The sequence below is a fragment of the Lathamus discolor genome, chromosome 6, assembly GCF_037157495.1.
Source record: "Lathamus discolor isolate bLatDis1 chromosome 6, bLatDis1.hap1, whole genome shotgun sequence".
Lineage (NCBI taxonomy): Eukaryota > Metazoa > Chordata > Aves > Psittaciformes > Psittacidae > Lathamus > Lathamus discolor.
This window is the reverse complement of record NC_088889.1, coordinates 91,708,362-91,731,636: the sequence shown is the minus strand read 5'-3', so window position 1 is coordinate 91,731,636 and position 23,275 is coordinate 91,708,362. Positions and strand designations below refer to the sequence as shown.

General features: G+C 44.8%; 1 protein-coding gene across 4 annotated transcripts in view; it reads right to left on the bottom strand.

Moving 5' to 3' along the window:
• TNRC6A (trinucleotide repeat containing adaptor 6A) overlaps positions 1-23,275 on the bottom strand; it is a 47,356-nt gene that overhangs the window by 5,832 nt on the left and 18,249 nt on the right. For 3 of the 4 annotated variants that reach the window (XM_065684935.1, XM_065684936.1, XM_065684934.1), the window contains 13 exons: positions 18,549-18,884; positions 14,953-15,000; positions 8,934-11,522; positions 8,018-8,182; positions 7,668-7,843; positions 7,404-7,484; positions 6,921-6,972; positions 5,371-5,513; positions 4,569-4,706; positions 4,211-4,339; positions 4,025-4,102; positions 3,554-3,764; positions 1,341-1,472 (listed from right to left, as the gene is read on the bottom strand). In XM_065684935.1, coding sequence (XP_065541007.1) covers positions 1,341-1,472; positions 3,554-3,764; positions 4,025-4,102; positions 4,211-4,339; positions 4,569-4,706; positions 5,371-5,513; positions 6,921-6,972; positions 7,404-7,484; positions 7,668-7,843; positions 8,018-8,182; positions 8,934-11,522; positions 14,953-15,000; positions 18,549-18,884 — 4,278 coding nt within the window. The remainder of the gene's footprint in view (positions 1-1,340; positions 1,473-3,553; positions 3,765-4,024; positions 4,103-4,210; positions 4,340-4,568; positions 4,707-5,370; positions 5,514-6,920; positions 6,973-7,403; positions 7,485-7,667; positions 7,844-8,017; positions 8,183-8,933; positions 11,523-14,952; positions 15,001-18,548; positions 18,885-23,275) is intronic. The other variant, XM_065684937.1, reaches the window with a different exon arrangement.

The window sequence follows — 23,275 nt, the reverse complement described above, 5'->3', positions numbered from 1 at the left end:
ATACGATCTAAAATGAAATGTCTCTGAATAATTCAGGAGGAAAATGTAAGAATCATGAAATCATTTCATTCAAATAGGATACTTAAATTTAATAAGTTAAACATCCATTCAAGAGGGCAAGAGCTTTCTGTGAGACCTAACAGGTTAGCAGGGGTAGTGAACAGAATCACAGAATATTCTGTGATGGGAGGGCTCCTGGAAGAAGCATCTAACCAAATCTGAAGGATCTTGAGCTACTGCAAAGTTCTGCAACTCCTACTCATATTCCTGGCAGGGCAAAACAGCGAATGTAGAAATCACTGGAGACAGAGGAATGAATGGAAGCAGAGCACAGCATCAAACAGAGTCTGTACAAGTCCTGTAAGGACAAGCTGAAAAGTTATTAGGCAGCAAAGCCAAAGACATTCTATGGTTCTGAGGGAACAGAGGACTTTTACTAGGGATTTGATGTGATATGGAGTTCAAACAATCAAATTCCTGATGCCATTCAGAAAACATCACCCACAGCTAAAGTAACACAGCACGGACTGCTGTGGGTAACAATCAGACGAGGTTCAGAGGTGCAGTGACAGGACACCTCCACTAGACACATAAGGTAGCAAGTCAATTCACAGTAGTAAAGCAGCTGACAAGTCTATAAATATCCCAACAACCTCAAGACTGGAAAGTAAAAGGAGACTGGAGACATCTTATAGCTATCTTTAGACACAGAACCTTTGTGCTATAGACTCACATTTTAACTGGATGAGATTTCAAGCAACTGAAACAGTTTAAATGTCATATGAATCCTGATTACTGGGACGAACTAAGACGTAACCAAGTCCTCTGCCTCCTCCAACACTGAGTATAGCATTGGTACTTGTCTGTCCTTCTAAGCTCTCCCTGTTTTTGGAATGCAAACATACACATTCACAACCAGAACCTGTAATCAGAAATGTCAGACATGACCAGAGTTAAATCCCCATAAACCCTCTTAAGGCCAGCAGGGTCAGAGGAACCAAACTAGAAACCTGCAGCTTTTGGTTCCAGAAGACATGAAGCATTCCAGTTGAGATCAAGGTAAAGCTAGGAGCAGCAGTCACACTCAAAGACAAGTCTGGTTGGAAAGGGCATTCTGTACATTTCTATTAAATCCCATCACAACATCATTTCTGTAGGTAAAATCACTCAGGCAGCTCTGGGCTGCTGCAGGAGACGAGCAGCATGTTTGGCACAGACAAGACAATACAAATTCTGACAGCTATGAGCAACACAGTATTTACACCTCCAGACCTAACCACAGCAAACCTGCGTGTGAGAGCCAGAAGGTGAAAACAGGCTGTGAGGTGTGAAACACGTACCATGTTTGCTGGAGTTTTGATCCAAGGATGTGTTCACAGAAATGCTGTCGACTGTAGTCCATTTCCTCAAGCGAGATTGTGGCTCTTTAATACTGCTCATATCCATGTTTACATTCAAGTTCGAGTTCATTCCTAGAAACATATATAACTTATGAAATACAGGCTGAATGTTTTTCTTCTGCTAACCACCCCTGTTGTCCTAATGAACATTTAAGAGCATGTTACTACGGTTCTTTCACGCTTCCAAGTCTCTGTTTTTGAGAAACATTCTAGCACTTAACACAGTGAACTTACTCTGGACAGAAGCTAAGCTAAGCAATGCAAAGCACCCGAAGTTCTCAGCTGATGTCTTCATGCAAAAAGGACAGTGGAAGAAGCCATTGGGAAGTCAGAGAAGCTCAAATACCAGCCCAGCGGCAGCACAGATCTCACCTGGATGGAGCAGAGGTACTGCCCTTTGGGGAGCTACACTCAGTTAGAAAGGACACTTGTCTCACTGGGGGTCTGCATTCATCCCTGTTCAGCAGAAGTTAAGTCCTGGTGTCTGCAGTTACAACCTCACTCCTATTCTTGCCCATGCTGTTCCAAGACACCTCGCCAGCCTCAGACCGCACAAATAACACCGTCCCCTCTCCATTTACCCTCCTCACACTGAGCAGTGAAACCTCAGTAAGAAGAAACCAAACACAACCTGTCTTTGCCTGTTCTAGGCTGTTGTCTCCATTTCAAAACATTTATCTGCCAGGGAATCAACACAATGCCAACTCAAATGAAAGCAAATACCTATGAGCACCAGCTATTCTGGGGGTTTGGACAACTATGCCCATGCTCTGGTCTTTGGCATGCCTGCTCCCTTTCCAGGTCAGGAAGAATCCTTAATTCCCAACCATACCTGGTTACCTTTCTAGCCCTTCAGATCTGTTTACTCCAGCTCTGAAAATAAACCACTACAATGTTTTAACTCAGGGCCAGAGACACCCAGGGAATGTCTCAAATCTCTACCAGAAACTCATTCATTCAACACTGAAAACCAGTGCTTAATCGTGCTCCTGAGGGGCTGCTCATTGCCATAGAGGAGCTGGTTTGGTTTTTCATTTGTTTGGTTGGGATTTTCAGTTTAGGCATGAGCAGATGTGGATGCCAGAAAAGCAGCACCTCCAAAAGCCTCAGAGAAACTGTCTCATATACTGCAGATGAGAAAGCAGCTAATAGTACAAGTACACAACAATTCAACTTGGGAAATGAAACAGAAAGGAACCTCATGCAGGCAGGAAGCCTGAACTTAAGAGTGGCCATAAGCAAAACTCCTGTGTGGCACATGCAAGGCAAGAGCATGGCCTGCACTAATGCTCTGCCTCCATCAAGCTCCACCTGTAAGCACAAGGGTTTCAGCAGCAGCCTCTACCAAACAGACTGCTCTACGAGGGGCAATGAGAATGCAAAGAAATCAGGCCAACAGAAATGACCAGATTAGGATAAAATAGAAGAAAAGCAAATTGGAGGAAATAAACTGGGATAAGGAACAGAGGTAAATGGTAAACAGCTGTAGTAAGCATAAGACAGCATTACAAAGGGACCTAAAGTAAGGAGAAAATATACAAGCCTGGAATTTCTGAAGTAGAAATTGGACAGAAGCCTGGAAATGCGGGGAGAAAGAAACAGGAGATGTTTGTATATATAAACGTTCAGACATTCTGCCTGAAATGAGACAACCATTCTTTAAAAATGAACAGCTTAAAGCTTTCTTCCCAGGACAAAACCACCACAGGGGAAATGAACATTTTGCTCTACCTATGCAATTCCAGATGCATTGAAATGGTTTTAAAATCCAAAGAAATGAGAGCACTTCAATGGATTCTTTGTATGGATTCCGTTTCTAAAAGTCCTTTAGCTCCAGGAATTCTAACTGCAAAAGGACTTTGTATCATCCTTGGAACCCAGAGGGTAAAAAAGAAAGAAAACCAGACAGACATTCTTTAAGAATGTACAGCATCTGCACTGAAATACAATCACTTCAGGCAATAAGTGTACTTGCGACATGAGTTCTTTGGTGAACAAAGATAACTGGATAAGCCCCAAAAGAATTACCACTTCCGTAAGAACTGTAAGCGCTAACAGGATTACGGTCCCTGTTGTTTTCCCAGGCAAATGAAAAGAAAGGGTGGGTGTTCTGTAAGCATTTAACTGTATGAAGTTAGTGTGGAGAAACCCACCTATGGGGAAGCTGCTGAACGCATTTATTGGCGATGGCCCTTTCTGCAGCTCAGGAGTAGCGTGGGGTATGACATTCTCAAGGAAGGATTTCATGGAGGGTTGGTGGAGTGACTGCTGCTGAGAGGGTGGAGTTTGCTGCTTCATTAACAGGTTTGGATCAAGCTGACGGGACTGTTGCATCATCTGTTGCTGCATACTAAGAGATCGACCCTTAAAAAAACCAGAGCGGTTAAAATATAAATGGGCAAAAAGCTTTTTCACATTTAAAGAAAGATCAAGAAATGCATCTCTGTGCTCTGTGCACCTATGCGCAGCAGAGCCCAGCCTTAAGCTAAGTCTTTTTATTAGAGCTTGTCAAAACTACATTCACTCTTGCACACTTTAATGGCATTTCTAACAAGAAAGGCAGCTCAGACAATGAACAGATTTTAAAGCTAGCTAGAGAAGTGAATAATAAAAGGGTTTGTTACCTGCTGCTCCTGCTGTTGACGACCACCAGAAGGCATGCTTCTTTGATTCTGCGCTTTTTGCTGCTGAGCCAACAACCGCTAGGAGACAGTGTTTGGTGGTGGTGTTTGTGAGAATAGTTTAGAGCTGATGTGAAGTCTCTACTTAGACTTCCAAACAGAACCGAGCGACCAGCTCTGGTGGCTTACCTGTAACTGGGAGATCTGAGAAAGCTGGTTTAACTGGGACAGTTGATTCAACATGGCTACCTGTTGTGGGCCAAAAAGTGGGCTCAGGCCACCGTTGTTTGGTGCATACTTCAGTAATGATACTGGAACCTGCAAAACAGACCAGAATGAAGAGTGCCTGACAGTAACATGCCACCGGTTACACTGGATGCAGGATATTATAACCTCTGTCAACAGCTGCCTAGTTTCTGAAACCCTCCGCCAAAAGCCCTTTCATATATTGACAGAACAAACATCAGCAACACCCATAAACAAACCCCAATTTTCTGAAGCAGCATTTTGGTAGTTTACACCCAGAATGTTTTATGTACTTTATTACCTGAGGGGATAGTAATGGAGGAGGCACTTGAGCACGTGGATTAGGCTGAGATGAATTAAGAGGTTGTGCTGGAGGCTGCTGCATGCTCCTGGGCTGTGCTGCTAAATTACCAACACCAAACATACTGGGATTGCCATTCTGCGGAAAGGAAGGACAGTGAGTGTCAGCAACCCTCTTCTGCTGCTCCTCCCACCCCTATGCATTTGCATTAGAAATTAAGTACATATCAATCACATAGGTAGGACGTTATATCAAAAGGTATTAAATGCTGTCAAGTAACATGCCAAGGATATGCACACAGTCTTACCTGTCTAACAGAATTCAAGTTTTGCATACCCAGCCCTGCTAGGGAGCCAAGGGCTTGGTTAGGTAGTGCATTATTTGAAGGGGGAAGCTTCATGTTTTGATTGGACATAAACTGCATGTTTTGGGACTCGTCTGCTACAATGCCATCCTGATGGGACAGACAAACCGATGCGCAACACCCAGCCAGCAAGCAAGCAGAAGGGAGAAACCATTGGCAGGAACAGAAGGGAAGAGTCACAGACAGTCCAGCACCACCAGGAAACAGGCAGAAAACAAAAGAGATCAGGTTAGTCATTTGTACTGCAAAGGGGCTACAGAAAGTGCTTAGTATTACATATCAGTAAGTTAAAAAGAACAAACATCTCTTATGGATTAACAAGAAAGCCCCGGTTTTCCCCTCCACTAAATGCAGAAAGCTAAAAGGAGCACACAGGTAACTACTCTGAATGCAGAGTCAAAGAAGTTTCAAGCGTCCACCAGCGGGACGCCTACTGACCTTATCAAAGTAAGGACTGCGATCCATGGAAGACTCTTTGGAAATCTGAGGACGAGAACCAGGGCCTTTTCCAACCACACGGTTGTAATCTCCCACACTGAGGCCATGCTTATCCATCTCCATCCGCTTATCTGGCAATAACCCTGGGAAAAGGCAAGAGAGGTGACTGCAGCACTGCAGGATCCCGCAGTATTCCAGACACCAGCAAGCAGCCTGTGCTTCTGAAGAGCTGCACTGATGCTGCTCTCAAGCTAGAGACTAATGAAAGAAAACACCAGTTTAGCTTTGAACTCTCTGGGCTTTACTGAAAAGGGAAAGGAAACACTATGGATCAATGGGTATAGACAATTGAGAACTTGGCATCAGCACGCGGCGTCAGCAGGTTTTGCTGGACTCCACAAAAATGTTGCTCTCAGTTCTTAAAACCAAGAAAGTTTAATTGTTCAAATGGGAGTTTCCAGTTGTGAACGCCACGTGTCTGGTTTGGAAGCAAAAATCATTGTCTTGGCTTTGAAGCAGTAGCTTTATCACATCCCTACATTCGTGTAGTATTTCAGAAGCCCTTTAATTTGATTCGGTAAAGAAAAAACCCTATTAGCTAAAACCCAACCAAACAAAAACCTTCACAAATGTACAGTATTGGTGTTTATTAAAAGCAAGTATGAAGTTATCTTCTCATGAATTCTAGGCAAGCTACAAGATCAAAATGCAAGCAGTAAAAAAGGGTCCACTTAATCTTTCACTGCATTCAGTGCAAGAGAATTACTTCCAAAACTGATGTTTTAAACTCAAAATTGAAAAAAGAAATTATTTAAATATGGGGCTTCCCCTTAATATTCAGATCTAAAATTCAAAGAACAAGTTCTTTACACAATTAGACTGTGAACCTAGAAGTGAAAATACCCAATTTGATACTGGAGTAAGAAGACTGCAACTCCAATAAACAGTACCGTGCCACAGATACTTTTAAGTAAGAATTCTATCATTATAATATCAGTGTATTACAGAACTATGCTGGTTTTTATTTGCTGGAGGAATCATAACAGTCACTGGATTCAAATAAAACCAGAACTGCTCCCAAGTCATTTCACACTCAGGTTTAAACACTTCTGAAATAACTACTCAGTATTAATTTAGTTCCTAGAACTGAGAATGTGTTTCCAAGAATGAACCACAACGAGGGACTGTGGGATTCGGAACGTGTCTGTGTGGAGTGAAGGATGTATCCCGAGGGCAGGCCAGACACTTACACTGCAAGAAGCAAAATCACCACACCCTGAAAACACTCTTTCATGTCAGCTCAGCTTGATTTATATGGAGTATCACTAGAGCAACCAGGTGATTCATGTGTGCAGCATTACTCACACACACACAGTTTTTTTCTTTACAAGGGTATTCCTCTTCTTTAGGGAAGCATATTTAACTATATATAGCTGTAGCTATATATATGATATATATAGTTTTTGAAAAGTAATTTACAGAAGGATATAAACTAAAAGAGACACTGGGAAGGAAAGCAATAAAAGCCAGGCTGGCTCTCCTAGCCTTACCTCCAGACATGTCCATCTTATTGCTCTGTATGGTTTCTTCTGGTGATTCTCTCTGAAGTAATAAAATGAATCATAATTATTTAGTAGTATTTTTAAAAGCTAACCTAAAGAGATTCCTATAATACTATTTATAGTCAAACCTGCAAGGGGAAAAAAAGAGACAAATCAGATGCTTTTTAAAACCCTTTAGTTGGTATCCAACTGAAAACAGGTATTGCACCAAAATACGTGTGTAAGGTTAAGTAAAAACCCAGAGTACCGGGTGAACACCAGGGTGGTGTTCACAAAACCACTTTTCATCAACCAACTGGTGCTTTCATAATGAAGATTCAAAGCAAAGGGGTGGGTGACAGAGGGGAGATAAACAGAAGTAAGGAGAAAAGCACTACAAAACAAACCCCAGTCAACTGAGCGTGTTACTCCCTGTGCATTACAGTCAGCACTGTAAGAAGGCAGTAGAGCCAGGTAAAGGCAAATACTTACTGAAAAAGCGAGATTTGTGAATTGCTTAATGAATGGATTGATCCATGTTTCATCTTGCTTATTTCCACCTTTCATTATTCCCTTAAAAACAGAAAGGAATTCCTGAGATGCTCAGAAGACGTTTACCACCTACTGCTAAAATGACATCATAGAACATTATGAATGAAGATTAAAGCTTAATGGCCCCTCTCAGGGCAGCACTGCTCTGACTCAGCTTTTAGATATGCCAACAGTGCAGAAACCTCAACCCAGGCCCCTCATTACCTTTGTGGGCATTTTCTTCATGTACGGTGGCCAATTTAAAGATGAGTTAGCTTCTTGTGACGAACTGCTGTTCCACATTCCAATCTCCACATCCTCCTCTTCCTCCCAGCTGGTCTGACGACTGCCTGTCAATGGCATATCATCTCCACACCAACTATCTTGCATAGATTTAGGCCCTGGTTGTAAAAAAAACAAGCCCAGGACTTCAGCATTTCAGTAGCAACTGACTGCCCTCAACACAGACCTTAGCTTGGTCCTTACTTCAAGATCAGAAGCTCTCAGAAACATAAAGCTTCTGCAGAGCTGCTTCCCCATCCCCTTTCCTCAGAGATGACACAGGAAGCACTCACCGGGTTTATTTGAAGCCTGTTGACCAAGAGGAGTGTTTCCCCAGCCAGAGGTGCCTGCTGCATCGCTGATGGGCTCTCCCCAGCTAGTACCAGTATCCATGGGCTTACCCCACGCTGAAGTTCCATTATCTACAGTAGTGGCTGGAGTAGAAGGCTCTCCCCAACCTTTTTAAAGCAGTATGAGTTACTGGCATGTTTTTAAACAGGATTATAAAAGCTACCTAAAGAAACTCAAGTGCTTTGCTTTTCTAGAGCCATAACACAATAAAAAGCATGTTAGTGCACATATACATATTATAACTGTAAGCTGTTAAAAAGTAATTATAAAAATACACACTTCACATGTAAAACATTCCATTTTGGTAATAGAAATGTCCAAGATGTTAAGTTCCTAAGAACTGCTCATTATATTTAAGCTACTCCTCTCCACACTTGAAAGACAGAGCACAAAATACTTTATAAGCACCACACAAGCTCATCTACAAATATCATTCACTGCTCCCGAAACTACAAGATCAGAAAGTCTGATCTTGAGTCCATATAAACCATCCTCCTTCATTCTGTCCCTCCTGGAGTGGGCTCTTTGGTAACATTAGGTTTTAACTGGTTTAGAATCAAATGAAGAAAATCACTTTCATTCCTCAAGATACTAGGAGGTATTTCCTCTGTTTCCACATCCCAGAATTCAGGTAGAGCTGGGTTACTTTAACTCCTCAAGCTATTTAAAACTAGATCTTCCAATCTGCGTAAAAATACCAATGTCTACGAGCATTGCTGTTGGGTGTTTTTCCTAAATAAGAATGGTACTTCACCGGCACCCCCCTTTCCACTTTAAGCTAAAATATTGTTACACAAAGCAAGAACAAAAGAAGCGGTTTACAGCTAGCAGAAAACAGGGCATAAAACCAAGCCTTACCAGAACCCGAACTGCTCTCCTTGCTAGACATGGCACTTGAAGACAGTAGCTGCTGATGTACCTGTGCTTGCTGGTCTGAACTGCTGCTACTGTTTGGGACATTTTTATTCCACATATTCACATTTTTGTAGTTGTACTTGCTCGGATCCCCCCAAGCAGAAGTTCCATCATCAATCTCCATTTTGCGGCGTATTGATTCGGGGGATGGCTCCTCCCAGCCCGTGGGCTCTTCCTCCTTTGCCGGCGCCGGCATCGGCCCCCCCAGCCAGCCCGAGCCGGGCGGCTTGTTCGGGGCAGACGGTGCTCCCCAAGAGCCAACATCTTGCTTGTTCCACTCTGGAGAGTTGATTGGCTTGGATGAATCCCCCCAAACTTGAGGCTGATTGGATTTAGGAGGGTCTCCCCAGCCCTGGTTCTGATTAGGCTTCGCAGGCTCATCCCATCCTGAAGAAGTATTTGCGTTTGTACTATTACCTCCCCAGGAAACAGAATTTGATTTACCTGGCTCATTCCAACCAGATACTGATCTGTCACTGTTGCTACCTCCGGAACTGGATTTCTTAGCCTCACCCCAATGGTTACTTCTTGAGTTTTCACCCCAGCTATCACCGGCAGAAACTGCCCAACCCTGGCTGGCCTTCTGTCCATCCGCCCATCCCTGTTTGATCTTCTGTGCATCATTCCAAGATGACTTTTCCTCTTTGCCACTTCCCCATGATTGATTGCTCTTGACCATTACTGTAGCAGCAGAATCTTCTTCCCACCCCCCTTGGCTGTTTGACCCTTTGGAGTCTCCCCACCTTGTAGCAGACTTTGGATCTCCCCACCCTGATACAGATGAGGTATCATTATTATTAGGGTTAGGTCTATCCACACACCCCCCTGAGCTGGAAGTCTGTGTCACAGAGCCCCCCCAGGCCTCTGTCCCATTGTCAGTTTTTCTTTCACCCCTCGGTGATGTTTCGGTATCCCAGGCAGTGTTCTGTTTGATTGGAGTCTGTCCCCAACCAGAGTTGGAAAGGACACGTGGATCTAAGTCAGTTCTGTTCACTATGCTTTGGAGTAACGCGTGCTGGTCGACTTTCCTTCTCTCCCGGTTCTGTCCTTCCGCAGTGGCTCGATCTTCATGGCACCCAGAGCTCTCAGCGCTGCCCTCACTCTCTGCTGTACCTGCTTTGGTCCACGCGCTGCTCTGCTCCGTGAGCTGAGGAGCAGCAGGACTCTGGCTGCTGAGGTCCTCCTCCTCTGCAGACTTCCATCCGTTTGTAAACTTCCTGCCATTGCCATTCACGCTTTCATTGGAATGCTGATTACTGGGCAGTTTACTCCATTCCCCATTTGAAATGTTAGTGCCAGTGTTTTGTGCAGGGTTCCCCCATCCTCTTCTATTCCCGCCGGCACTCGAACCATTCCCACTTCCCCATGGCATGTTCTGGGAGTTGACTGTCCCTGCCTCCCACACCCCTCCTCCTTTATTCCCATTGATTTGAAAGTTAGTGCTGCCAGGCCCGCTAATGCCTGGCTGCATTAGAGTTGCATTCACAGTGTCACCATTAGCTTGGCTGTTTGGGCCTGAACATTTGTCTCCAGAGTAATTAGAACCATAGGCACCCCATGTAGTACCATAAGATCCACCATTTTTCGCCTCACCATTGCTAAGATGAGAAATGGAAGTGCCATTTGAAACTGGAGAGGCCTGAATCTGAGAATGATTCATTGTGCTCACGCGCCAGGCCCCATGCCCTGTATTATTAGGCAGTTCGTTAATCTGCACTGAACCAGCAGAGTTTGGTAAACTAGAGGTCATAAAGTTAGTAGTGTTATTTGGTCCATTCATTTCAGTGTTAAGGTTTTGAGGTTGCCCACTGAATGAAACATTCCTTGTACCACTTACTTCAGAATCACAACTTTCCTGAAGGCTTCCCCAGGAACCATGGGCTGAACCACCCACCTTAGAGTTAATACTCTGACTATTAGATATCTGACCTATGGTACTGCACTGAATACTTGTGCCAGGATTACCACTCCCTACAGACCCTTTCAGGGCATGTCCATTGTTCTCCAATACAGACCAGGCACCATGGTTGCCATTTGAATTCAAAGTGCTTGGATTTAACCCTCCATTTGATGAAGAGTTTATGGTGCCCCAAGCATTCATTCTATTGTTGCTACTTTCAGATTTGCTGTCAGGAGCATCCACAGAAACTTGACATGTGCTTATTATGGTTCCGTGGGATAAGCCCCACGGCCCATTAATACTTCCATTGCCCACATTATTGCTGTTGCTACCAACCACAAACTTATTCTGAGAACCATGTCCAATGCCATTCCGAATGCCATCGCTTTCTCCACCTGTGCTCCCTGAAGCCATTATCACGAGGTTCCTCTCTGACCCAGAGCTAGAGGCAGAGTCAGTGTCCATACATTCTGATGTCAGCTCTGGGTCACTGCCAGTGATTGATGGCCATGCTTCTTTGTCAGAGCCGTCTACAATAACTTTATCCCAGTTTGTGCTGGAGTCACTATTTGAAGAGACTGGTCCCCAGTGAGAATTTTCATAATGGGATCCTAGACCACTGTGGTTCAGATCTAAAGGGAAGAGGGAAAGTCCAAGAGCATTATTATAAATTTAGTATTATTACTTCATTAAAGCAGAAGAGGAAAATAAACACATAAAGGTGCTAAGCCAAGAATCCTGTTGCATATTTGAACACCCTAGTCCTGAAGATGACAGAGAAAGCTTCCGGGTAAGTACTGCTGCTCAGAACGCTGCCCCACACACAACCTAGAACACTTTTCACCAGCAGGCAAAGCGGCACTCACAAGAGCACGAAGCAGCACTCCTGAAGGTACAGGTTGTCTTTCCCGGAGAAACAGCTGGGGTATTTAAATACTCTGGATTTAAAGTACTTTCTAGAAACATGTCCATATTAAACCTTAATACTACATAAAAATCAAAGATATTTGGAAAGGCAGAAATCTGAACAGGATATTACACTGACCTAGCAGCACCAACTGCTGTGTGACAGGAGCTAGAGAAACACCTTCCCACCTCATTAAGACATCATAGAAGGATTCTTAAGTTATTGAGGAGATTTTCTTTTATCCAACAGCCCATATAAACCCCACAAGACCAGGCTAAAGTTCTGCCCTGCAGAAGCTCAGATTAAGTGGCTGAACTGACACTTCTCACTTATCTAAGAATCACTGCTTCTATTTCACTAGATAAGCTGATGTGGGAATCAGGAAGACACAGACCTTAATTCATTTACACACTTTGCATGGTAAATACGGGCACATTTGGTACAAAACAAGCACCATCAATTCTCATCTCAGGTGTCCAACGCTTTATGCAGAGACCTCCCCCATGACTTGCTTAATCAAAGCATCAGCAGAAGATGGGACTATGGAAGTGTGAAGCGTGTGGAACACAGTGATGAAGCTGGCAAAGGAACACAAGTACAAAAGGCCACTGGAGCTTTTTACTTTGTATTTGCCTGCATTGAGAGAATAACCACACTGGTGCGCGCTCAATGGCTGCGCATGCAGCAGCTTCTCGGCACATAAAAACATTTAGTTGGGGTTTTTTAAGTAAACAACACTTCTTTGTAATATTCCCTTCTTTGCCTTTACTTGGGCTATTCAAAACGTACGTACCCCTGGGAGGGCTGGGAGACATTCCTTTAGCTGAACATAACCCCAGACCTGCCTGTTAATGTGTTACTAGAAAAACCACTGCGGTATCTGAGCAAAATCCAGCGAACCCCAGGATCTCCAGTCTCACACTGGTGTTTAAAGAAAAGAAGTCATTTAACCTGTATTAAAAGACTAACCAAAGGTAAGAGTTGTCTGCACTCTCATGAAGGAGAGAATCAACAGCACCAAAAGCCGCACAAATGAAACATCTGGATTAAAAACATCATCTCAGTAACAGATCAACTGGAAAAGCAACACTGAAGTGTACAGCTGCGAACAGCCCAAATTCAACATGGGGAAAGAGACACAGGTTATGAGTACAGAACAGAGTGAAACAGCGAACAAACCTTCACTGCACAACAACAGAAGCCCTGTATTTAATAAAGACCTATTATCCTAATTTAGATGTGATGCACAGTTTGTAAGGAGCCAATACACAGAGAGCAGGTAATGACTGATTTCCAGCCATGCAGAAAGTGATCCCACTGCATGCAGAACTACCCGGACTGACAGTTTTTCCTCGACATAAACGTGTGTTAGTGCTTTCTAGTGGGAACCACTGTTCTGGTATCTCCCTGCTGGAATCTCCACACCCCATGAACGTCTGAGATTAAGAATACAAATACTGAGTAAGCAGGAGATAATCTCTGGTGTTCTGTGTTTGGCAGGTACCACAAAACCACCATAAACATTGAGAAATCCCAGCTGACAACATACTGCCCTTAGTGCCCAGCAAACCCTGGCAACAGCAGCCCAGGCCTGGGCTTCTCCCCAGGACTATTCAGAAGTTGCAGGTGAACTTTTGCTGCTTAAATCCTGGACATAAACAAATTACATAAACCTGAGCTTCTTACAATCCAGTCTGTGCCTTGCTAAAGCACTCCAAACTCGGGAATGAGCAATTGCAGCTGTTGGCTTCTGCAGTGGTTTCCTAACTGAAGCAAAGGACAGGAGAGCTGCCAGGGCAAGGGCATGGCGTCCTGCTGCATCCAACCCTGATCCCAAAGAGGGACCATGCCACAAGCTTCCCCTCTCCTCTCCCTGACACAGAGGAAGAGGGAGGATGAGGAAAGGAGGCTTAACACCTCCCCTTGAGAGCAGGCTTCGAGGAAAATGTGAAGGATGAAAACTTCAAGGAAAAAACAAAAAAGATGCGATGTGAAATGTTCTCCCAAGCCCTGTGCCTGCTGCAGCCTTATGGGGACATGAGCTAGAGCCACTACAGCCCCACAGCACTACCTGTGCTACTCAAGGCTTGTTAGACCCACCTGGGAATACTGTGTTCAGTTTTGGACCTTGCTATACAGAAGAGTTGTGGACAGGCTGGGGAGGGTCCAGAGAAGGGCCACAAAGATGATCCAAGGACTGGGAAGACACGTGAGTAAAGGCTGAGAGAGCTGGAACTGTTCAGCCTGGAGAACAGAAGGCTCAGGGGAAACCTTAGCCTCATGTTTGTGTTTAAAGAGTGGCTACAAAGAAGACGGAGACTCCCTTTTTACAAAGGGTCACATGGAAAGATACGGAGTGCTGGGTACAAGTTACTCCTGGGGAGATTCTGACAGGATCAAGAGCAAGAGTTTCTACAACAAGAACAACCAGCCACTGGAATAACCTCCCCAGGGAAGAGTGCATTCCCCAGCGCTGGACACTGCTAAGAATCCGCTGGACAGGGTGCTGGGACATCTAGTCTAGGTCATGCTGTGCTTGGAAAGGTTGGAGCAGATGATTCCTGAGGACCCTTCAGAACCCTGGGATTCTGTGGTTTCCTATGCATGTCCCCACATCCTCACATAGCACATTTACTCCAAAATATCCTGAAGAAATAAACAGCCAGTGTTCTTCACAACGACAAAGAGCAGCAGGGAACATGCAGAGCTGCAGGTATTACCCCAGTGTAAACTCAGCATTCAAACCAGAAAGGCCCAGACATGATTTCCTCCACAGTGCTGTGCAATGTCTCTAATCTAAAGCACAGGCTTGCACAGATTATTCAGTTTAGTACCACAAAGAGGCAATTCAACATGTGAGCAGAAAGGTAAAAAATAGAGGATACTTAGTATTTTTAAGCTGAGGTGCCACACAGTCAAAACATCCGTTCTGGTGTGAATTCTGATGTTATTTTAGACAATGAAAAGGTTTAAGCAAATGTAGGATGCGATGGCACAGGGAAGGTTTGTGTCAGACATTCACACAGCACATGCTATTGGAAAACAGAAGCCAAAGGAAAAAAACATGAATAAAACACTCAGACGAGACTGTGTGACACATGTAACTACTACAAAGATACGCAGTGCAAAGCAAAGGGGAGATGTAAAGAGCTAACCTGACTGGTTAGGGGAGTGGCTCACCAAGTCCCGAATGGGAGGCATGCCTACGGAAAGAAAAGCAAGACAGTCACAGAAGTGTTACTCTGGTAAAGTACCAACAGCCCCCAGAGCACTCATTGCTCTAACCCCATGTGTTAGCACCCCGTCCTCAGGAGAGGTTCAGCTGAGGAGCCACACACAGTCCAACTCCGGTTTAACACCAGTGTGTGCACAACAAACTTTTCTCTAGCCCTCTCTCCTAGCTTCTTCCTCCTAAGAGTCCCACAGGCACTGTATGAAATCAAAGTGAATGTTTCCAATTCACAAGTTCTACAGTTGGAGACCACAACTGTTATATTTAAGGCACTGTTTCCTAAAATGAAGTCAGCCCCCACCACTTCTAACTACAGATCCCTGACCAAGGAAAACCCCTCAACTTACAGGAAGAACCTTTTGTTCCCCCAGGCTTTGTCTGTAACATCATTTTGCAGCTCTGCTGGGAGATGCACATGGATAAAACGAGACCCACTTGCGCCAGAGCAGGACTCTGAGCAACTGGACTAACTCCAGCAGCCCAGCGCTGCTCTCCCATTCTGCTCTGTCCCACAGTTGTAAGCAATTACTGCTGGCAAGTATTTCAGTGTATAAATCATTTCATTGTGGAACAACCACCTGGCCAGCCCCATGTGTTACAAAGCAGAGGCAAACATGCTGAGGCAGCATTCAAGACCTTCCTTTCATGTGAAGTTTACATACAGGGGTGAAATATCAGCAAAACAAACAACTGAGCTGGGTATCAAAATGTTCTGATCAAGAGCCACTTATGTAGATTTCTTAAAATAACCACCTTGGTACAGACTCTATCTTTTTCACAAGTACTGCACGCCATGGGCTTCACTTGCATGTTTTTATTAAAGAGATAGGCCAAACGTCCTAGGAACAGCAGAAAAGAACAACTCACAGCACTACCCCTTCTTCAGCTTTACTTGTAAAAAAAAGGGGTTCTTTTTCAGAAGAGGAGATGATTGTCCACACAAAACATATGTGAACCATTGACACAGTTAAAAACTTCTCCAATACCAAACACTTAAAACACTTAGTGTGGCCAGGGCAGTTAAAAGAAGACTCTAAGTTTAGCAGTACTGGTGCTCCTAGCTTTCATAAAGCACCTACCAAGCAGTTACTGCCCCAGCTGGAACTGGGGATTGATCCTACCCCAGGGTATGCCAAGGAATAACAGATCAAACTCCTGCAGCCATTACAAAGTCCTGCAACTCTGACTGCAACACTTGAAGCTACAGTTTTCCTTTTAGCCCTAAAATACAGATCAACCCCAATATCCATCAAATAATGCTTTAAAAATAAAGAACTTAATCTTCAAAGATATTGTGTTAAGGGTATAAAATCTGTCAACCCAAATGGCCTATATGTGGATATTCTTTCAATAGGAAGGCATCTACAGACATGCCAAATTTAATGAGATTTTGAGTTTCGAAGATAACAAGGAGAGCACCCAGAAGGAGGCTAAAAGAGGAACTGGAGAGTGAGACTGGGGCAGGCAAATGTCAGTGGTATTTCCTTTCAGATACCGAGGTGCCAGAAGGCATTAAGCCACTCACATGCTGCTGGACTACAGCCACCTCCGTGTTACAGGAGTCTGAAACCACCACAAAAATCCAGCACTGAAAAGCACTTTCTTTACATTATCACCTTCCCTACATTTCTTAAAGCACATGACAAACGGGGAACTCCTGGTTATAGGAAAGAGCTCTTCCAAGCATACGGACACATGGCACCAAGGCAGGAGACCTTTGCTGCACAGCCCCACTTGTCTGATCCTGGTCCCCCAGAGCACAGCACCAAGCTAACAAAGGCCCAATAGGATGCTGCAGACAATGCAAACCTTTTCTTAAGATGGGAAAGGGCTTTGGCCAAACTTTCTCTCCCTAAAGGCTCCCAGAACCTTTCTGTTACCAGCTCGACGTGTGGACAAACAACTAGCCTATTCTTCAAACCACAGAACTACTCCAGTAAAGGAGGTCTCCACACACTCGCTGTAGCACTGTGGCACAGGGACACGCTGGCATCTCCCAGCCTAAAAGGCCCCCCAGCCACAGCAGCACAAAATCAAGCAAAACTGGGAAGAATGTGATACACAAATGGGAACCCAACAAAGGACACTATGCTCAAAGAGATCCTCTGGATACAATGAGGTGGTTTAACAGGTTGTATAAAGAGTAATAATTCTTGAATCAGTTTACCTGTGAGGTTTTATCTAAATCACTACTGGCTACCATGTAACTTCACCAGTAGAGGATATATGCTAGAGAAAAAGTTGCATCTTAGAAGCAAGCAAGTATACAAAAGGTTACGTTAAACCTGACTATTGACAGAATTATACAGGTGAACTAAAACCCCAAACATTAACTACTTAAAAATGACTTCTTGGAGTGGTAAAGAGTTCTCCCAGGATGTGACAAAAATAATACTGGAAAGTAATACCCAGCATTACTCAGGGGGCACAGGGATAAGCTGCTTCCAATGCTCTGTTTACTTTCAGTTTAAATGTGCTTCTTCAAGATTAAGTAATCAGAACAGCTCAAAATTGAACTACAATTTGAAATATCATGGCTATTTTCCAGAAACATTCTTTTTTTTAGCTGAAGGGAGCAGGAGTCACATCCCTTGTGGTGCACAGAACACCAATATTGAGAAACAAACCTTGAGTGTGGAAGAAACTATTTGTGGGAAGAAGTTCCATCAACATGCAAGTACAAAAATAAGAAGGTATTTGCCCACCATATAAAGTGTTGGCATTAATACCAAATCCCTTTGAAAACCTACGTCCCTATGGAGAAGGTTACTTTTTTATCCAGCCTAAATTAGACTGCCCTTATTGCCTCCCCAAATTGTCTGAGCTGCAGGCCAGTACATTCACTGAACAGCAAATTACACGCATGTTACAGGTAAGCTTACTACTCTTAGAAGGGTATTTGAAGAGAATGTGTAACAAGCCAACATAATAAAGGATAACTCTAATTAAATAGTAAATGGTAAAGGTCGATCCATTTGCTAAGACAACCAAGCTTTAGGTAGATGAACAAAGAAAAACTCTGACCTACTAGCAAAAAGCAACTCTCGTATTCCAACCAAGCTGCATCTTGTCTGTCTTGCTAGATAGGAAGAAGAAAAAACCCTGAAGTCTAGAGATGCTGTTCAGAACTAAGTGAACGACACTTTCTTGGGAAATCTGTATCAAAACTGGATGCAGAAAGTGGCACTTCGTACCACGACCATGCTTGCACCAATCATTAGGATAAAGACTGGTAACTCAGAGCAGAGCAGTGGTCATATTGGCTCCTGTTCAGAACCAGACACATCCACTGTGCACTACTTGCAACAAGAAGCAACTACGATGTCTCAGGTTTCTATATGCAACTTGCACAGGGATGGCCCGAAGCATCCTGCAGCGTTTAACATTAAACTACGACACACGACAATGTCTCATCATGCCATAGCTTACATGGAAAGTTTAAAGGTTAGCTCAAGTATTTCACTGACAATTGAATTGAAACTGTTTGAGTTCAAAGGACCACACGGTACCTGCCCTCACCTGGCTGTTTTTTGCTGCTGTTCGGCACCTCTCCGTTGGTCACTGGCTGTTTGTTTGCGACAGTGCTGCCTCCTGACTGGCCGTTCGATACTTTAGGAGTAGATCCCAGGTTTGCAGCTATCACTGGTAACTGCTGACCTCGTTTCAGAAGCTGTTTCTGTTCCTGGTGTCGAAATCGAGGTGGTACTTCACGAGGAGGGTATCGAGGCAAGGGCTGCTGCTGCTGGCTGCTGGCTGGGGCCCGCTTGGCATTATTATTAGTGCTGGTTGCTGGGGAAGTGCCGCTGGAGGTGACAGGCTGAGGCTGGCTTACACTGGTCTTGGTTTGTTCTGGCACTGCCCCCACCCCCAGAAAGAGAGAAAGTTGGACAAAGTTATTCATAAGAACAGCAACCCCAATTGAAGACTAAGCCAATATTCTTACACATCTGTATGTAGCATGTAACGGCAGCATTTCTTCTCATTCCAGTGGTAACTCATTCCCCATTAAAAGCTCAATTATCCCATAACCACGCAGCTTTAATAGCACAGATTGGGAAGTAGAAATATATCTATCACTCCTAACAAAATTATCTTGGCTAAAGTATGCTACTACTAACAAACTCTTTCTACAGGGTTTTCTGACAAATCAGCTTATTTAAGCATTTAAACTATTTTAATAAATACTTAAGTACTAAACCCCCGAAATCTTACTCCAATGGGAAATTTAAGCGTTATACTTAGAAAAATGTTCTGGTTTTGCCCCAGAAGTACAAGAGGTGAACAGGACACACAGAACACCAGGGACTTGCCTGCTTCAGCAGCCCTAGCATCCCAAGGGACCAGTGTTGGTGCCCTCAGGTCAAGCTGCTCCAGCAGGAGCAGCTAACAGCACCGGTACCCCACACACAGCTTGGCAGGACTGTGCCAGTGGGCAACTGCAGCTCCAAAGTACCCTTCAGTCTTGGCAGCATGGACCCTTCAAGGCCAGATGAAGGTCAAACAACTTACAGAGGGCAGCTGTGAGGGAACACACCAAACCCCGGTGCTGGATGAAGGGAAAACCACAGCGTCCTCCACCCAACAGCTCTGCCCAGCCAGTACAGTGGTGGTGAGCTCGGGGTGTCCAAGTGTAGCTAATGTCACAGGTAAGTGTACTTCCTCTCTTATGCTTACCTGTACTGCCTGTCACAGGTAAGCGTACTTCCAACCCCTCACTCTACTGACATGTCAATGTACTTTCCAGATTTCTCCATGAGATATCCACACAATGTGTATACGTTCACTGTGGAACTCCCTGAGATAGCACAAGACTCGATCACGACCTCCCTCAGCACTGACCTGCCTGTGTGATTGTCACCATCTCTGCTCAGAGCTTCACAAGGTCTGAGTGGCTGAAGGCAAACAGTTTAATCCATGTGGCATTCCTGCTGCTAACAGCAAGGGACAGTTTGGTGGGGACAGCTTCTCCGGTGACAAACACACGGCTGGATTTACTTCAAGAATAGCACTGCACATTGGCAGCATCTAAGCATACACAACTTGAGACTGAAGAGCAGCATCCTCCAACCATTTCCCCGCTGTCTTCCTTCAACAACTCCCTGGCATGGCAGCAGCAGGAACACTGTTACCACATGACCGTGTTTAATTTGTTTAAAGACCATTTTCTCATTTACTTTCAAGAACAGACTTGTGTGAATTCAACATAAAAAATAAATGAAAACAAGCTCTTTAGGCTTTTGAACCCACTTGAACACTGACAGTGACACTTATGACTATTGTTTCTTTTTGCTTCTCCTGTAATACACAGTTACATGCTCTGAAAAACACAAGCGCAAAGGCCTTCAGAATAAAATGTCACCTCAGAGGCAGCACCTTCAGGTGCTCACCACCACACTGGCTCCACAGCAGTGACCCTGCTCCTCTATTTCACAGCTGACTGGAGCGGGACAGAATCAAGGAGAGGAATGGCCAGGACAGAGGTTGATTTAATGTCCGTGGGGAACAGGAGGTGTTCAAATGCCATTAGATACATGGGCAAGTTGATAGAAATCACCAGCACCGTATCAGATGCCACCAGTTTAAGCTATTGCCTGTATTAACAGTAGGTAACTGATTCCTCGCACAGTGTTTTGATGCATGTAATGCAGCAACAGATAATGATCAAAACCAGGTTTCACAAAGTAGTCCTGAACAAAGCTCTCCCGTTTATTCCTTTTAAAATTCCCTGTGTTAAAAATCATTAAAATGAGTGAAAGTGACTAAACCTTGGTGAGAGGAGCGCTATTTCAGCAACTAGCTAAGAATTTGTCACCGCTTCAATGCATGAGCTCTTATAGCACATTTCTGTGGTCTGGGTACTGCAACAAGCTTTGAAACTCAAAAAACCAACAGAAAACCACCAAAATTCTTCACATACCCCAATCTGTGCCACTGCATCCCAAATCTTGCTGCTCTGATCCATCAAAGTGCCTCCTGCTGCCACCCATCCACACCAACAGCTCTGCACAGCGAGAGGTGCCGACAAGGACAACCACTGCCCGCAGGCAGGGCACCCCTATCAAGCAATGGCACCAGGAGGGGCACAAACCCCTCTGCACACTGTACCTGAGCTTTCTCATGAATGTCGGCTTAGGTGGAGAGTACCCCCAGCTTGAGGGGATTTTGATACAACCCACAACACTCCTGAGCAGACCATGGAGGAGACTCAGTTTTCCTGTGCTCTCCCTTCATTCCGTGCAACTGCTCCTTTGGATCAAGTAAAATCATTTCTATGTGACATTCCATGAGACACCCCAACCCAGCTGCCAGCAGCACTTAGAGCAATGCAGCAACACTAATACTTCCATAATTAAAGCTGCTTTAAGACAAAGTGTGCATTATAACAGAATCCAACTTGCAGGTAACCGAATCCCCCTCGACCATAAACACACCCTGTCCTGCCCAGCCAGCCCCTGGGCTACGACACAAACAGCTCAAGACATCTGTATTTCTCATGTATTCTGTGCATTCATTTCCTTAGCAAACATGGCCATAAAGCCAGCAAACTGAATGGAAATCTACCCTGTAATAGCTGCACCAAAGAATCAACAGTTTACATTCATATGTTAATTTCAAACTGGAATTAACCCAAAGTGCAACATGGATTAATTTCAGTTTCCCATCACCTCCCCAAGTACCCCAGACTTCAGTTTTAAGCAATACAATTTACCCTGTCCAACGTTTTCTGGTCCACAACTTCAGCAGACTAAATAATACATTAATATTCCAACATGGCTACGATAAATTCCCACAGCCCTTAATCCCTACCTTAACATTTCAGTTTGTCATAAACGAGTTGCTGGCTTGGTAAAAGTTTGCTCTGCCCACCAGTATGGAATGTAGAATCACATCAGGGCAGAAAGCTTCCACTACCACCAGCACAGCTCATTTACCATCAGCGAGCTTACAGAAGCGAGCAGTAAAAAGGAGGTTTCCATAAAGCACAAACCTGCTGCAAGCCCGGAGCAGGGGATGGAGAGGTTACAGTGAACAGAGGGATTCCAAAGAGAGACGCTTCCAACTTGTGTTGCTTTCCCACTCGGCAGACTTCACCAGAAAATGGAGGAGAAGCATGGTGTCATTTTACTGCTCCCGGAGAGCCGCTGCCAGCTCCTCCTGAGCGGGGCCACGGCTCCCTCCAGCCCCAAAAATGGCAGCCCTGCCACTAACTTTAGTGCAGATGGAAACCAGCTTCTCACTCGCACCGGCTCGGCGGGCAGAGATCAAATCACTCCCGAAGCACACAAAGAGCAGCACCGAGCTGTCATTTAAGTGTTTCTTCTCGCTGCTGCCGGAGCTGACCTCCGAGAAATGTGGTGTGAGGCTCCCTGCCCGCGTGCCATGCCCCCGAGAGTTGTCAGTGCTGGAATGCTGAAGGGCAAGCGGAGGAAGCCTGGCGCTGGCGCTGACACACGTAAGATGTAGTGCTAGAATTTTCCTGCTGGAAAAATGGCCGCAGCTGTAAGCTGAGCGAGCTGAGCTGGAAAATATCCCACCGCTGCCAAGCCGTTAACCCCTGCGCCGCCGCGCCGAGGGGAGCCCCGGCTCTCCCAGCACAGTGCTCCTCACCGGGCATCCACGCTGCTCACCTCCAGCATCGAACCGCTGACAGGCTTCCCGAGCTGCAACAGCACAGGGAGGGAAGTGACAGAAAAAACCCCACATTGACCAGAGGAGTCTGTGCTGGGGCAATGGTGCTTCCCAGCGAAGAAAATGAGTACCAAGTTTCCAAGGTGGGAAATATGAGTCAAAGATTTCAGCTCCACACCCAGCTATTTTTAAAAGCACTTTCCGTTTCAGTGGTTGACTCAAAGTTGATTCTGCTCTGCAATAGGAGCAGTGCTTTACGCCTCTGCCTTGACAAAGCAGAGCAATCCGGGGCTGAAGACTGACAGCAGTTTTCAGCTCCTGCTCGCACTGTTTCCCAACACGCAGCAGCATTGGGAACAGCTCACCACAACACCAGCACCTACACTGCCCTTTGGCTTTCACAAACTACTTTGCTAGGGTATTATGTATGTGCACTGAAGTGTGTGCAGAGAGACATTTCAGCTCCTGAGGACATCTCCTGCTGGAGAAGCACACTGTGATTGCTGAAGTGGGCACAACAAAACTCAAATGTTCTTAAACAGCATCTACTCGAGTGCTTGGCTTCTCAGCAGCTACTTGTGGCCATGGTGCAGTTTGTAGAGCCCTGTTTTAGGAGG